The sequence below is a fragment of the Protobothrops mucrosquamatus genome, unplaced genomic scaffold (assembly GCF_001527695.2).
Source record: "Protobothrops mucrosquamatus isolate PMUCROS unplaced genomic scaffold, P.Mucros_1.0 scaffold1410, whole genome shotgun sequence".
NCBI classification, from domain to species: domain Eukaryota; kingdom Metazoa; phylum Chordata; class Lepidosauria; order Squamata; family Viperidae; genus Protobothrops; species Protobothrops mucrosquamatus.
Window position 1 is genome coordinate 414857 of NW_015387595.1, and position 17409 is coordinate 432265.

The 17409-nt window shown below is 42.8% G+C and overlaps 1 protein-coding gene across 3 annotated transcripts in view; it reads left to right on the top strand.

Annotated features, from left to right (window-relative positions):
* The first annotated feature begins 1236 nt into the window (after positions 1-1236).
* The window catches only part of LOC107292736 (uncharacterized protein F13E9.13, mitochondrial), a 20200-nt gene continuing 4027 nt past the window's right edge, over positions 1237-17409 (top strand). For 2 of the 3 annotated variants that reach the window (XM_015821851.1, XM_015821853.1), the window contains exons 1-6: positions 1237-1293; positions 2247-2322; positions 3443-3525; positions 7074-7254; positions 14728-14878; positions 17207-17334. In XM_015821851.1, coding sequence (XP_015677337.1) covers positions 1288-1293; positions 2247-2322; positions 3443-3525; positions 7074-7254; positions 14728-14878; positions 17207-17334 — 625 coding nt within the window. In that variant the 5' untranslated portion in view covers positions 1237-1287. Of the gene's footprint in view, positions 1294-1438; positions 1453-2246; positions 2323-3442; positions 3526-7073; positions 7255-14727; positions 14879-17206; positions 17335-17409 lie in introns of those variants that run through there. The other variant, XM_015821852.1, reaches the window with a different exon arrangement.

The window sequence follows — 17409 nt, forward strand, 5'->3', positions numbered from 1 at the left end:
TGTAAAAGTATTGCAAGCTATGAGGGCAACTTGATTTTTTTTTTAAAAAAAAAAAAGGGGGGGGGGAGGAGGAAGAGAAAGAACAATTATTTCTAGAAACAAAGATGCAAAGCCAGGATAAGGATTGATTTTTTTTTTTTAAAAAAAGAGACCACTGATGTGATTTTCAGCAGGGCCAGAGGGGGAAAAATATTATATAAATCAACAAGTACTTTTGCCTCCCCTCCTCCTTATTCCTAGTGATCCCAAGGATCATGCAAGCTCACCCACCCTCCAAAGCGGTCCAAATCCCATCTGAACAATTAGGCAACCCAGATAAGCCCCTTCCCCCAAATATGGCTCAGCCACCACTCCCCCAACATGTGCCCGTGGACTGGTGGGGACAGGAAGACCCCCAGCCTTTAGCAGAACCATATAATGGACGTAATAAATAAATGCAATGGTTATAAGGGAAGGGGAGTCTAGGGGCAGGCCCTGCCATCCCCCCCTCTTTAAAGATACCTCTGCATATACTTCCAGAAGCCCCTTCCCCCAAATATGGCTCAGCCACAACTCCACCAACATATGCCCCTGATTGCGGGTGGGTAGGAAGAACCTGCCCCCCCAGCCTTTAGCAGAACCCTATAATCAACATTAAAAAAAATAAAATAAGAGTGGTTATAAGGAGAGGGGGGGCAGGCCAGGCCCTGCCATCCCCTTCCCCTCTTTAAAGATATCTCTGCAAATACCCCCAGAAGCAAATACCCCCATATTTCCCCCAAATATGGCTCAGCCACAAATCCCCAAACATGTGCCCTCGCCTGGATAGGCAGAAACCCCCCCCCTCCCCAATAGGTCAAGCTCCACAACTAATATATAAATGCAATAATTTAAGGGGAGGGCGGCTAGGACAGACCCCTGCAATCCCCCCCCTCTTTAAAGATACCTCTGGCAAGCACTCCCAGAAGCCCCTTCCCCAATTCGCAGGGAGGGAGGGAGGGAGACCCCTTCTGACTGCAGGCGGAGGGCTGCCGGCGTTGGCGGGCGGGCGGGCGGGAGGCAGGAAGGCGGGCTCGTCTGGGCCTGCGTTGGGCGCCTCCTCGCAGCGCGGCGGGTCCCCAGCGCGGCTCGCAGCGCGGCTTTTGGCGCACAGGGCGGGCCCAGGCCCCGAGCGAGGGCATTGACGCCGCGCCCGCAGCTGGCGCGGGTCTCTCCAAAGGGAAGCAGCCCCGAGCGCACCGCCGCCTCTTCCTCCTCCTCCTCCTCTCCGCGCCGGGGCTCCGGCAGGTGGAGGGCGGAGGGGTCCCCATGCAGGTGAGCGCGGGGATCCGGCCCGCACGGCTCCGGAGCTGGGGGGGGGGCGGGCGGAGGGAGCCCCCCCCCGAGAGAGGCGGGGCTTCTGCAGGGGCGGGGCTCGGAGGAGCCAGTGCGCAAAGCCCGGGCTGAGCGCGAAGAGGTGGCGGTGGGGACGCTGTGAGCGCGCGCGCGCGCGTGGGAGCGAGGAAGGGGGGGGCAATCCCCGAAGGTGGGTGGGAGGAAAGTGGGTCCACAGTGGGCGGGGGGGGCAGTCCCGTGGAAGGGGGAAAGAGTTTTTTAGGTTGTTTTTTGGGTTGTTTTTTTTTTTTTTTTGCAAAAGTGCGTCCCAGGGCGCAGACTTTGGAGAGCTCCTGGTTGCGCCCTTGCAAATCTGCAGAGTTTTCAACTGGGCTTAGGAAATGGCACACACACGCACGCACACCCAGCCCATCTGTTGGCGGGAGATGCCAATCACCAGTTAGTTTTAAAATTCAAATGGGTGCTAGACTGTAGTGCATTTTCTGTCCGTGGCTGCTCTTCGTTACATTTATACCTTTCACTCCCCTCAGTTTTTATTCTCTTTAATTTTGTGCGGAGGTACATCCTCCTGAGAAGCTCTGTTCCAAAGGGTTACTTCCTAGTTGGCTGAATCCATAAAATCTGCTGATTATTTTTTGGCGACAAATGACAATTGCTTCTTAGATCAATCGTAATTCCTAACTGGGCGTCAGGCAAGTGGCCAATTCTTGATGGGGCAGGGGGGCAAATCTAGGAAACAAGAGTCCTGGAAAGTGGTAAACCTTGAAAACAAGTTCTGAGCTTGCGCGCAGCACATCGACCCACCCAAGCACATACTCGCACTCCTTCCCCTTGGCATTACTAGAGTATGTAGTAATCTCTTGCAATAGTAGTTCCTTTCAAGGCAGCTGGCTGGGCAGGAGCTGATGTCAATGTGTTTCTCTTCTCTCCAGATGCAGAAGTTCCTGCAGCTTTTCGGGCGACTGAAATCCGTCGTCCTTGGCATGGTCCATGTTCGGGCATTGCCAGGTAAATGCCTTCTGGTCGTTGTTTGTCTTTAAAAGACATAGGAAAAATGGGGAAATTACAAAGAGCGGTGGGAAGGTAGAAGATAGTTTTCCTACTATTCAGCAGACCAATTGATCCACCCGCCCTGGTGGATGTAAAATAAATATCCCATAAATTTATGCCTAACATCTGTCCCAGCCAACCTGGAGTTCAAATTGGGGACTCTGTTTGCAAAGTATGGACAATACCACTGGATCCTTGCATTCTAATTGGACTGTGCCCGTTGGTTTGCCTCAGTTTACCCAACTGCGTTTACAGGGCAAGTCTACCTTGAAACTTGAAACTCCCAAAGCGGTGTCAACTTATATGATCTAGTCTTGAAGGAAAGGAAATTCATAACTATGATGGCCAGTGCTTTGCATTTATTTCTGAAGGCGATCTATATAATGTGAAGTAGCGCTATCCGATTAACTCAGTTCAGTTATACACGGAGTGCCTTGGTGCTGGAGACAAATTCCTTGTGTATCTCCCCACACTTGGGCAAATAAATAAATAAATAAACAAACAAACAAACAAACAAACAATAGTTTTTTTAATGTCAGAGGAAACGATCAGCATACAAGTGACTTAAAGAAGCGGTTAGGCCAGTGATGGCGAACCTTTTAGAGACTGAGTGCCCAAACTGCAACCCAAAACCCACTTATACATCGTCGGGTGCCGAGTGGGTGTGGCCCATTTGGTGGGTGTGGCCCATTGGGTGGGCGTGGCTGCGGTGGTAACGGCAGACTGGGTGGGACTAAAATGTTCAATCAATCAATTCCAACTTTGCAAGATCTTTTTTTTTTCCCACGAGAAGTTGAAATTGACTGATTGAACCTTTCTTTTTTTTGCACACGGCGGCGGAGGCCTAAAGCAAAAAGGTTTTATAAAACCCAGCTGAAAGCCTAGGACTGGGGCGACAGCGCGTGTGCCCACAGAGAGGGCTCTGAGTGCCGCCTCTGGCACCAGTGCCATAGGTTCGCCAACACTGGGTTAGGCAAACTGTTTGCTTCTTTGTTTTTTTAATAGACTTGTCTTTGAGCATGCCAAAGTTTAGTGAGTGCATTTGTGCATATCTGGAGTGGCATCTTCACCTTTGCAGGAACACCATGTGCGACGTTGCCTTTGGCTCAGATCATTGAAGTAGCCTGCGGAGAGGCTGAAATGTATAGGGCTGCTGGTGTCGTAAGTCTTTTCTCTTTCTTTCTTTCTTTCTTTCCTGTTTTTGAATGTTCTCAGTTCTTCATCTTAGTTCTTCTATGGATGTGAGTGCAAAGCAGTCAAGATAACAGTGCCTGACTGATCTTGGGTGGGTTTGGAAGCTACGCAGGGCCAGCCCTAGCTAGCATCATGATTCGATTGGAAGTTATCAAAGTATCTTGAGATTCAACGGCTGAAAGGGAAGTTTAAAAATCATTCTAGGAAAGGCATTGGCAAGCCATGTTTGCAATGTTGCTAAGAATATGCACGGACGTCTTAACATGAAGTTGCTGGAAGTTGAATGTCTATGGAGATCCTCAGTCATGGTTGTCCCAAAGGTGCTTTTTCAAATGGCAACTGCACTTTTCTTTGTTTTTTCCTTGAAGTTTCTCTTCTCATCCAAGAAGCACCTTCAGTTCTCTGAAGATGAAGAATTGAAGATGCTTCTTGCATGAGAAGCAAAACATCTTTTTTAAAAAAACAACCACAGAAAGTCCAGTTGCCTTTTGAAAAAGCACCTCTGGAGTCTTTCACTTATAATAGTATTGCTGTTTATCCTGCATTCTAGTTTAACATGGTTGTAATTTGCAGACTTTGGGATGATAGTCCATAATTCCTAATATTTTCCCCCACTCTGTTCCGTTTAACATTTAGCTTTATAGGCTTTCTGGAGAACTCAAAAGCTTGCCCCCAGTTTTATCACATTTTAGTCGGTCACCATTTTGGGGTTTTTTTTTTCCTAGCCTCTTTTTTGGGATGAGGGGTGCTGAAACTGAAATAGAAAAATAACTAGGCAATAAAAAAAATATATCACATGTGCATCATGCTTTTTTTTTTTAAGAGTGTGCAGACATGACTGATGAAAGCATATCTTCAGGGTTTGTTTTTTTTAGGTGCCTCGTTTGATGCATTAGTGATTCTTTTTAAAGAGAACGTAATAAATATGGAAGATTTATAATGTTGGAGCATATAAATGAAAACAAGTGAATGCTCAGACATGATGCCATCTGTGCTGAAAAATTATAGCTGCTCTGTGCTTGTTTTGCCAAACACAATCAAAATTGCCGTGACAAGATTATATGCGGTGACAGATCCCAACGAGTTTAGAGCTCTCTCAGTTTTGCCAGTTTCTGATATTGTTGTTCTAAAAAGATGGTGGAGAGGGGGGCAGGGAAACACAGTGGCATTTTTATAGAATTATTAATATTTGTCTGTAAAATATCTGTAACTCATCATTAATGTTCCTGGAGAAGCTATAACTTCAAATGTTGGCAATGTATTGTCCCTAAGCATCTTCATGCAATCCTATTTTTTTCTTCGGAATTTACCCATTGTGTGAAGAGAAGGGATCGCTGTTAATGAAAATGGCAGCTATAATTCCAAGACCAACAGAGTTTAACCTCTTTGTGGGAAAGATAATTAATTAACTGACATAATTAAAGTTGAAGTTTTCTACAGGTAGTCCTCGACGTACGGCCACAATCGAGCCCAAAATTTACGTTGCTAAGTGAGATACTCGTTAAGTGAGTTTTGTCCCATTTTACAGCTTTTTTTTGCCACAGTTGTTAAATGAATCATTGCAGTTGTTAAGTTAGTAACACGGTTGTTAAGTGAATCTGGCTTCCCCCATTGACTTTGCTTGTCAGAAGGTTGCAAAAGGGGATCAGGTGACTCCGGGACTCTGCGACCGTCATAAATATGAATCAATTGCCAAGCATCTGAATTTTGATCACGTGACCATGGGGATGCTATAAGGGTTGTAAGTCATAAGTCACTTTTTTCAGTGATGCTGTAAGTTTGAACGGTCACTAAACAAACTGTTGCAAGTCAGGGACTATCTTCATCTTTATAAATTGTTTGTGGCTACTACTTTGCAAAAGAGGCAGCTGACGTAATTATAAGTGTTTGTGGGTTGAACTTCACTACGTTTATACATGGATTGTGTAAAGTTACATTTTTGAAGATAAGGATTACTAATGACATTTGGATCAAATATGCTGGTTTTCTGTGTTTGGGACGCAGACACTAATATATCTCACTATCCAATATTACCTTAATACCTTAAGTTTGTTTGTTAGTATTATTTTCATTTTAATAATAACGATGCTAACCTCCAAAGCTCAATTATTGAGTTCATCTATGAAAATTGGACCCTTGTATTTAATGGTACAAAAATACAGAATAACAGAATTGGAAGGAACCTTGGAGGTCTTCTAGTCCAACCTCCTGCTCAAGCAGAGACCCTATATCATTCTGGTCAAATGGTTGCCCAATCGCTTCTTAAAAACCTCCACTGATGGAGCACCCACATTTAAGAGCAGTCTTCCTTTCTCCTTAGGCTTGATTTAAAGCGGAGTAGGAAAACAGAAGATGTTCCACGCCCCATGATTCTTGACATGCTGTAGATATTTTTCCCTCCCCAGCCCTACAAAGAGACATGATTTGACTAAAAATAATTCAGGGAGCCTTCCATTAATAGTTTTCTCGTTATGCCTGAACTGGGAAAAATCTGGGAAATGCATCAGGTTCTTAAACCATGATTTGGAAGGTAGATGCCGATTCCAATTCTTTTCACCTTCTTCTGAAACCAGCAACCATCGTCCCAGTTCATACATCACGAAGAAGTATAGCTAATTGAGAACTTCAGAGGGGTTAATTATTACATGCTCGAAAGGACGAATGAGAAAAAGCAATGTGCACAGTCAGAGAGAAAAAAAACTTGTTCACATTAAGTCTTTATTAAGACCTTATTAAGTCAGGATGTGATCCTTCAAACCCAGCCAGCAAATAGGGATCTATGAGATGGTGGAAGGAAGGCTGAAAGGAACTGACTGCCTGTTTTCCATTTAGCAAGCTGTTGTGAAACATGTAGGGACAATATCTTCCTCCATCGCCTGGTTAACCTCTGTGAGTTCTCCTGCATAGAGACCTAGAAGTTTTTATATTCACACCGGCGAGAAGAATGAACAAGTAATCCAGTATCTAGCCACCCCCCTCCCCAAGTGGACGATGTGTCTCTGGGCGTGACTTTTGATAGCCAAAACAGAGTTTCCAGAGAGTTGCTTTAGGCTTCTGAGTAGACGGATACGGATAATCCTCAACTTACAGCCATTCAAAGTTACGACAAACCCTTTAAAAAAAAACTTAACAACCCAGTTCCAAAGTTTCAACAGCTGCCTCCAAACCATCCCCACAATTACACAACTGCATTTCGGGCACTCGGCAACCCAGCCTGCATTTACAACTGTTTGCCGCCTCTGTGGTCACATGATTGCAATTTAGTATTACGTTTTTTGCCAAAAAAATCAGTGTTTACTTCCACTTTTCATCCAAAAGGCCCCATAGCGTACAATGGGCTTGCTTAAAGACCGTGGCATTTACTTAACAAGCATTGATTCGCTTAATGGTTGTCAGTCAAGAATTACCTGTCCTGTCCTGTCTATGGTACTACATAGTTCTGAATTCCTTTTTTTCTTGGGCCATTGGAGAAACTCTTCTGATCTGAGTAGTGTCTTCTGCATTTATTCTCACAGGACGGCTTGATTGTTGAAAATATGCACGACCGGCCGTACACATTCGACATTGGTGCAGAGGTTACGGCAGCCATGGCGGTGATTTGTGCCTCAGTAAAACGGGCGTGTCCCACCCTCCCCATTGGGGTTCAGATAATCTGTGCTGCAAATCAGGAAGCTTTAGCTGTTGCTCTTGCGTCAGGTAAGTAAAGGAACCCAGGCTGTTTGGCAGATTACACCAAAGAAGAGCCGGTTTCTTATAGCTCGCTGGATGTTCTTGCAAAACCCTTTGTGAACTGTCCCAAAGATGTGGGGGGGGGGGTTTCCCCAAAAGGCAGCTGGACTTTGATGTTTTTTTTTCCTTTGAAAACATTTCGCTTCGCCAAGAAGTTAGAGCAACAACAAATCAGAACTGAAGAAGCTTCTTGGAGGAGAAGCGAAACGTGTTCAAAGAAAACACCAAGAAAAGTTGCCTTTTGGGGGGGAAAAAGGCACAGAATCTCCACAGACACCTTGTGTAGCCATTTGTCACAAGGGCTAGGCAACATGGGAGTACGAATGTATCCTCCACCTGCAACATCACAGTTATGTCTAAAGGTGCCGCTGCTTTAAAGAGTTGCAGACACGTGCTTCGCTTCAAAGCACCTTGTGGAGACTGAATCTTGCTCAGTCTTAATCCTGGCTGTCCAAGGGGCCATCTTAATCCCAGCACCATGTGGGTCATTAAGCAGGAAGAAGCAGGAGTCCTCAGTAAGGAGTGGGAAGGGATGGGGAGCGGGCAGGCCAAGGAGGGCCTCAGGCATGTGACAGGGAACATGGGCAGACCGGCATGGGCATGGTGTGTGTGCTGTGTCCAGATGGGCATTACAGAGCATGGATAAGGTGTGGAGTATGACATCCCTGGAATCTTGTACTCAACAGTGAGGTTCCTCGGAAGAAAAAGCGGAGGCAACTTATGGGAGTGACTTGCGACATTTCCTGCTGGCTTCCACATTGCCTTTGCTTGTGGGAAGTGGCCAGGGAAGGTTGCAAATGGTGATTACCTGTCCACAGGGATACAGTGATGACCACAATGTTGTGGACGGGTCGTAAGTCCTCCTCCTTGTTCTGCATCATCGTAATTTTGAACAATAGTTGAACGAGCAGTTGTAATTCAAAGACTACCTCTGATGTGTGTTTCATCTTTCCCACCTAGAGGGGGAAAGAGTTGGCAAATCTTAGCCAATGATGGAAACTTGTGATTTCACAAATACTGCCCGGAATATTTTTTTTACTGCGGGTTTCCTTAGAGGAGCAAGGGCTTCATGTGACTCAAATGGAGGCTGGAGGCAAAAAACATACAAGGAACGGCTGCTGGAATTGGGTATGTCTAGTTTAATGAAGAGAAGGACGAGGGGGGACATGATAGCAGCCTTCCAGTATCTCAGGGGCTGCCCCAAAGAAGAGGAAGTCAGGCTATTCAGGTTTCGCGGACTTCCGTCCTGTTCTTCGTTGCCTACCTTTGATTAGTTCCTCTCTTCGTTGGATCTTGATTCCTCTTTGAAGGACTGTCAATCTTGTTAATTGGTCACCTTGTTGGACGGAGGTCTTCACCACTTACGAGGTTGTGACCTTCAAAAATTCTTCTCTGACCTGTCGGTAAACAGGCTTTACCATATCCTTTCCTGCCTGAGCAGGGTGTTGGACTAGATGACCTCCAAGATCCCTTCCAACTTTATTATTATTATTATTATTATTATTATTATTATTATTATTATTATTATTATTTGCTTCTCATTATGGCTTTTATGGAGCAGTTGCTTGCTTCAAGCAACGTACCCAAGAGGGATGCAAACAGCATCATTTTTCATTTCCTAAACCTTTGTTTTTCCACCACTGTGGTCTTTTTTATTATTATTATTATTATTATTTTCAGCAAAAAGAAAAAAAATCCATTAAGGAGTGACAGATGGAATAGCTGCAAAGTTGTATTTATTATGGCTTCATTTGTCCTGTTTCCCCCCCTCCCTTCCTCTTCGGGAGCCCTTTTTATTTTCCAGCACAACAAAAGCAATTCACTTAAAATAATATATCAGCTTTGTCCTGAGAAAGACCCAGGTTGCAACACATTTGCTGTCTTTTGTGAAATAGATTCCATTTCAGCACCAACTCGAGAGCACCGACTTCCTCTTGGTGATTGTTTAATGCTTGTTTCCCGGCCTCTGCATTCTTCTGATGTTGGCATAATTCTTAACTTAAAAAGAAAAAAAAATCAGAGAAAAACCAACTCTTGGAGTACACAGTTCAAAGGCCTGGAATGTGCATCACCTTTCTGCTTTTCACTCCTCCCTCCCTCTTGCGCACACTTTCCTTGGTGCAGAGTTTTGTTAGCAGCAGATTTAAAGCTTGGGGTAAATAGGTCTAATCGGGACATCAACGTTATTTTCTTCTTTGTGCGTTTCACAGCTGACTGTGGATAATATTAACGTGAGTGCTATTAGTTTGTATGTATAGGTGACCAATTCCAAGTTATAAAGATTCCCCCAAAAGGTACTGATGACTCGGAGTTCTGATCCCTGCACATGTGCACGCGTGCACACACACACACACACACACCCCGGGGTCATACGACCACATTTCAACCAATTGCGGCATTCCACAGTCACATCACTATGATTTATGTGTTCCATAGGAATACATTGCTTTGATTAACGACCCCAGCGTTTGCTTATTGACTGCTGTGTTCACTTAATGACTGCCCCAGGGAAAAAAAAATCCCTCATAAAATTGGTGTTCGGTCACTTCGGACTGAAATTCCAGGCTCCGTTACAGCCCTAAATTGAGGGCTGCCTATACTTTTGACATAGGTGTGCATATTCTGTGTTTGGATCTTCGGATGTGTGAAACTCATCGCCATCCATCTCCATTCAGATTTTTAAACCAACAAGCAGTGATGTTGGCATGTGGAAGACACCGCATTTTGAGATCTTTCTGAGGCTCTCCTGCCATACCCCCATTAACAATTTCTTTATACTTCTCCATGACCGATATCTATTGATGGCTTTCTTCCATTTAGTTCAATCAAACGGTACAAGGGATTAATTTTAAGTCATTGTGATTGCTCATCTAATGCAAGTTAGACCTCGGGATATGACCGTCATCTACTGTAATGAACTATTATATTTCTGTCAAATTAATGAAATCCTCTTAAGGATAAATTAACCTGAATTTAATGAAAGTGTCAGTGTAGGCCAGTGGATGGTCTGTTTCTCTGTCTGTCTGTCTGTCTGTCTGTCTATTATCTATCTATCAAACACAAGACATTTATGAGCTAAGGAGAATAGGACAAGAAAATCCTCCTGATTACGTTACCTTAGTTTGGTAACGAAATGTTCAGAAATTATATTATAACAAGCTTGGAGAACCACAGCCAAAATCTAAAATCCGAGCCAGAAGTATTTTTTATTATTTAAAAATTATCTATCTATCTATCTATCTATCTATCTATCTATCTATCTATCTATCTATCTATCTATCTATCTATCTATCTATCTATCTATCTATCTAATCTATCTAATCTACCTACCTACCTACCCATCCACCCACCCACCCACCCACCTACCTACCTACCTACCTACCTACCTACCTACCTACCTACCTATCTATCTATCTATCTATCTATCTATCTATCTATCTATCTATCTATCTATCTATCTATCTATCTATCATCTAGAATAAGGGTCCCCAACCCCCGGTCCGTGGACCGGTACTGGGCCGCGGCATGCCAGCAACCAGTCCGCACAAACAAGCAAGCCCCATCCGTGGGATGCAGGCAGCACACAAAACCACACATTCTTCGGTCCACAGAAAAACCTTTCTCCATAGAACCAGTCCCTGGTGCCCAAAAGGTTGTTGACCTCTGATCTAGAACATTTATATGGCTGCCTGCTCACTTTCGTTGACTCTGTGCAGCTTACAAAAAATAACCCCAATATACAACAATAAAAACAATCACTCCCCTCCCGATTGGCAACAGCAGTCAGTCAAGCAAGCCACTCAATGAGCTCCATCCCACTCCAGGTTCCCCAGGCCCGTTGGCAAAACTAGATCTTTGGGGGTCTTACGAAAGAGTGCAGTCTAATCTCTATGAGGATGATGTTCCAAAGGGAGGGAGCCACCACAGAGAAGGTCTTTCTGGGTCCCACCAAATGTACCTCCTTAGGGGAGGAGATCCCTGCTTCTTCGCTCTGATGGGTTGGGTGGATCTAACTGGAGAGACAGCCCTTCAGATAACAGCATCCATCTTGCAATTGTGTGATATCGGGGTTATAACCTGATTTAAACTGTGCAGTGAGGTGGGCTTTGGTCCCGATAGACATTTTAGCCTTTGTGTCTTTGTAAAAGGGGAAGAATAAATCACCACTCTTTTTCACAGGATTGCTGTAGGGCTGATGAAAACCTGTTAGGTTTAGCACTTCGGAAAATGTGCATTTGAAGGAAGCAGTAAGGCATCTTTTGTCGAACCAATAATTAGACTTTAATTTGCTTTTGGTTGTATTTCAAACAGAAAGGATGATTGCATATTTTAACCAAGTCAACTTTCTTTATGGCTGGAGCATTAATAATCAAAAAATTCTACCCACAGAGCCTTGGCTGTGCTTGGCTGGCACAGTGAATTAAAATTTAAGCATTTCATTTGTACGGTATATGGTGTATGTATAAAAGATGATTAATACTGAGGACATATATTACTTTTATACATTTTTTTAATGTATCTTGATGTTGACTGTGACGGATGAATTGTCTATTATACCTAACATCTGTTCCCTAGCTTTGGCACTACTTTCCCTATTATATTTTGTTTTCAGAAACGATAATGCCGTTTTTTTCCCCCCTTTTAGTGTTGCAGATGACTGCGTTGGTTTACTTAAACAATTAGGCACTTCAGTCAATAAGCAGAATGGATTAGGCAGCAGAGATGTCTTCATATTAAAATGCACTTTATAACTTAGCTGTTTTGTTTTCTCTAATATTCTTTCTATAATTTTTAAAAAGACTTTAAAAGCAAATGCTTTTTTTTTAACCTAGGGATGGCTCTTCATATTCATTTGAATTAAGGTGATTTTTCTCCACGTGTGTGCAATTTCTAGAACAGTAGTCCTTGACTTACAACAGTTTATTTAGTTACAACGGCACTGAAAATAAGTTTTTGACACTTATGACCGCTGCAGCATCCCCGTGGTCATGTGATCAAAATTCAGACTCTTGGCAACCGACTCATATTTATGATGGTTGCAGCATCCCAGAGTCACGTGATCCCCTTTTGCGACCTTTTGACAAGCAAAGTCAATAGGGGAAGTCGGATTCACTTAACAACCGTGGGATTAACTTAACAACTGCAGTGATTCACTTGGCAATTATGGCAAGAAGGGTCATGAAATGGAGTACAACTCACTTAACAAATGTCTCACTTGGCAACCGTAATATTGCGGTTGTAAGTTAAGGACTTCCTGCTGGGGAAGAGTAGGAATAGGAATAAAGAAATGAAGAAGCTCATAAGGATGGACGGCTTTTATAAAATTTACTGCACTAGCAAGCAATTTGAGAGACGACAGATTTCTGCCATCTATTCTCTTTCTTGATTTGAGAGATTTCTATGTTGTTAGTTGCGAAGTCGTGTCCGACCCATCGCGACCCCGTGGACAACGTTCCTCCAGGCCTTCCTGTCCTCTACCATCTTCTGGAGTCCATTGAAGCTCACGCCTCCTGCTTCAGTGACTCCATCCAGCCACCTCATTCTCTGTCATCCCCTTCTTCTCTTGCCCTCAATCTTTCCCAGCATTAGGCTCTTCTCCAGTGAGTCCTTCCTTCTCATTAGGTGGCCAAAGTACTTGAGTTTCAACTTCAGGATCTGGCCTTCTAAAGAGCAGTCAGGGTTGATCTCCTCCAGGACTGACCGGTTTGATCGCCTTGCAGTCCAGGGGACTCGCAGGAGTCTTCTCCAGCACCAGAGTTCAAAGGCCTCCATTCTTTGTCGCTCAGCCTTTCTTATGGTCCAACTATATTTCTATAGAGCAGAATAATTTTTCTTTTTAACGCCAAGTGTTACGTATTTCGCCAGCTTAACCGGAAGTGTGTTTCCTCCTGTTTTTTCCTTGTTTCTGAGTAGGAACACGCTGAGTCTTTCGCTTGGGTCTGGAACCGTTTGCCAAGCTTTCTTCCCAACTGATTCATTATTAACAGGTGTACCATGTGTTTTTTAGCAGTGCATAATTTCCTGCGCAGAGTTCCTGATTTAATTAACCACATCAATTTGAGGCTGCATAGAATGGTGTGTATGATTGACTTGCAGAAGATTTCCGGCATCGGTAAAGATACAGATATAAATCTCTTCTACTCCATAGCTATTATTTTGATTATTTTCTTGATAATGCTCAGAAGCACTCCCATCATATTTCTAGAAACATGTCGGATCTTCTGCCTTCTCCTTCACCTTCTTCTCTTCTCTTCTCTGTTTCTTTCCTATCCGAGTTTGTAATTGAAAAATTAGACCACATAACATTAAAGTCATAAACTAATACTTGTATCCTGCTCTTCTAATGTTCTGCAGCTGGCAATCTAGTTTATAGAGTTGCTGCATTGTGATCATCTTGTAAAGTCACTGGTTTCATTTCATCTTAATTTAGTACTGCTGTTTCCTTGGAGAGCCAGTTTGGTGTACAGATAGTCTTTCACTTACGAACAGGATAGGATAGGATAGGATAGGATAGGATAGGATAGGATAGGATAGAATAGAATAGAATAGAATAGAATAGAATAGAATAGAATAGAATAGAATAGAATAGAATAGAATAGAATTATTGGCAAGTGTGATTGGATACAGAAGGACTTTGTCTCCAGTGTATAAGCTCTCAGTGTACATATAAATAACAAAGTAATATAATCTAGAATAGAATAGAGTAGAGTAGAGTAGAGTAGAGTAGAGTAGAGTAGAGTAGAGTAGAATATAGAATAGAATAGAATAGAATAGAATAGAATAGAATAGAATAGAATAGAATAGAATAGAATAGAATAGAGGAGTTGGAAGGGACCTTGGAGGTCTTCTAGTCCAACCCCCTGCTCGGGCAGGAAACCCTATACCATTTCAGACAAATGGTTGTCCAATCTCTTCTTAAAAACATCTGGAGGCAGGTTGTTCCACTGATAAATTGTTATGTCAGGAAACTTCTCCTTATTTCTAGGTTGGTTCTCTCCTTGATTAGTTTCCATCCATCCAATCAGGATCAGAATTTTGGTCGCTAAACAATGTGGTTGTTAAGTGAATCTCTTGTTTCATTGTCAACTCTTGAGTTTCTATCCTAGAAACACAGCCTGGTCCCATTTATGTTGCAAAGTTGTTCCTTTGGGGGGGTGTTCTTTTAAAATTATATGCAGAATTGTGGGGTTAACCAGATGCTAAAGTTAAAATAAACTTAGGTGCAGAAGGAAAAGAAGAGAAAAGATTGAACTGACATTTTATTCCCGCAACATCTTTATCTGTGTTTAGCTTGCTAAACACCCCATTGGTCTTTCTAATGTAACCTATTTTGTTTTGGGCATCATCTGGGAAACGTAATTAGACATAATTGAGGACCAAGCAGAATTAATTAGCTTTATCAACAGCACTGATTATTTATTTGTTTATCGCTATTTCTAGGTGCGGATTTTGTTCGAGTTGAGGGCTTCGTTTTCTCTCATGTGGCTGATGAAGGGATTCTGAATGCTTGTGCTGGGAACTTGCTAAGATACCGCAAGCAAATTGGAGCTGAACACATCCAGGTTTTTGCTGATATTAAAAAGAAGCATAGGTAAATGGGATCCCTTCTGGGGAAAAAATATGCTTGATACTGCATTCCAACTGGTGTGGCTTTAATTTTTAAAGTCTTTTGAATTTTCATTTTTATTATTTTATCATTTCTGTTATGGGCAGTAACCCATCATCTTAGTGAGCAAAGTATAACTAATTCAATAAATGAATATTTATGTGGCCACAAGAGCCACTTAAGAAGTTCACCTAAGTAATAATTATTAGCTTCTTATTATATAGAGCATAGAATAATAGGGTTGGAAGGGATTTTGGAGGTCTTCTAGTCCAACCCCGTGCTCAAACAGGAGGCCTTATTCCATTCTGGAAGCAAGTTGTTCCATTGACTAATTGTTCTCACTGTCAGGAAATTTCTCCTTAGTTCTAGATCTCTCTTTAATGATCTTAGTTCTAGATCTATCTTTAATGATCTTCCACATGTTATTTCTTGTCCTGCCCTCAGGTGCTTTGGAGAATAGGTTTATCCCATCTTCTCTGTGATAGCCCCTCAAGTTTTGGAAGACAGCTATCTTGTCACCCTTGGTCCTTCTCTTTGTTAGACTAGACCAGGGGTCTTCAAACTTGGCCCTTCAGTGTGCCTGGCTGAAGAATTCTGGGAGTTGAAGTCCACAAGTCATAAAAGGGCCAGGTTTGAAGATCCCTGGACTAGACATACCTAGTTCCCGCAACCATTTAGCCTCCAGACCTCCTTATCATCTTTGTTGCTCTTCTCTGCATTCTTTCTAGGGTCTCAGCATCTTTTTTGTATCACGGTGACCTTCTTGTTTCCATGCGCATCATTCACAAATGACAAAATTCCTATTTACCAAGTGAATCTTCATGCAGGATATAGTGGCGAAGGACGTTGATTAAAGAAACTCTGGGAGAGTTTGAAACAAAGAGGAATGCCCTTGCATTCTTACAGGTGAATACAGGAACAATGTCCTTGTTTTTTGACCACATCGTTTTCCCAGGCTGATAAATTGAAAGAACAGCTGCTACAAATCCAGCAATGGAGGTCACTGTTACAGTATTTATACAGGGCATTAAGCTACAGCATGACTTATTCATCTTTGGCTTGGAGTATTGCATAAATTGGTCACGATACACTATATACACATCAGTAGATGATGTAGTGCAACATATGATTTGAACCAGTTGAACTGTTGCTTTGTGCAATATAGAAATCCAGCGATCACTGTCATCATCATCATGATAATAATTTTATCCCTCCATTGATTAGATAAATAGTCTGACCCAGTTTGATGTAGTGGTTGAGGCATCAGGCTAGAAACTGGGAGATCATGAGTTCTAGTGCCACGTAGCGTTACCTAACCACTTGTGAAAAACCTTGCTTAGAAAATTGCAAGGATTTGTCCTGGAAGTCTCCATGAATCTGAAACAATTGAAGAGATGACAGAGAGATGGAGAGAGTGGTAATAATAATAATAATAATAATAATAATAATAATAATAATAATAATAATGATGATGATGATGATGATGATGATGATGATGATGATGATGATGATGATGATGATGATGATGATGATAAAGTTGGAAGGGGTCTTGGAGATCATCTAGTCCAACCCCCTGCCCAGGCAGGAAACCCTACACCATTTCAGACAAATGGCTGTCCACTTTCTTCTTAAAAACTTTCAATGTTGGAGCATTCACCACTTCTGGAGGCAGGTTGTTCCACTGGTTAATTGTTCTAACTGTCAGGAAGTTTCTCGTTAGTTCTAGGTTGCTTCTCTCCTTGATCAGTTTCCATCCGTTGCTTCTTGTCCTGCATTCAGGCGCTTTGGAGAATAGCTTGACTCCCTCTTCTTTGGGGCAGTCCCTGAGATATCGGAACACTGCTATCATGTCCCCCCTCATCCTTCTCTTCGTTAAACTAGACATACCGAATTCCAGCAGCCGTTCCTTATATGTTTTAGCCTCCAGTCCCCTAATCATCTTTGTTGCTCTTCTCTGTACTCTTGCTAGAGTCTGTCTATATATCTCTAAGCAGCAAATATATCTAATATTCCTGCCTCCTACATTCACAAACTCAACTCTGTGAAGTGGATTGGGAAGAGAGAGAGGGACTGGCCCACAGTCATCCAGCCATTTTTCATACCTGAGGGAGGTCTACAATTCACCGTCTCCTGGTTTCTAGGCCAGCACCTTCTGGCTATCTATGTTTTGGCATTGCCAATCTCATACAAATGCCATTATACGTCCCTGATTTATGAAGTCAAGAAGATTATGGGGAATTAGTATAAAAACAGGTCTAATGTGTAAAGTGGCCGCTGACAAGTTTACAAAGGTTGTATCCTTGTTCTCCCCAGTGCTCATGCGTTAACTGCTGACGTCACAGTGGCAGAAACTGCGAAGGCTGCCGAATTTTTTCTTGCTGATGGGGTTGTGTTGACTGGAACTGCAACTGGATTGGAGGCAGATCCCAACGAACTAGAAGGTAAGAACAGTAAAGGCTACATGGGGGGATTCCATTGCTTTGTTGGTTATTTATATGTAAGGACATTTATATATC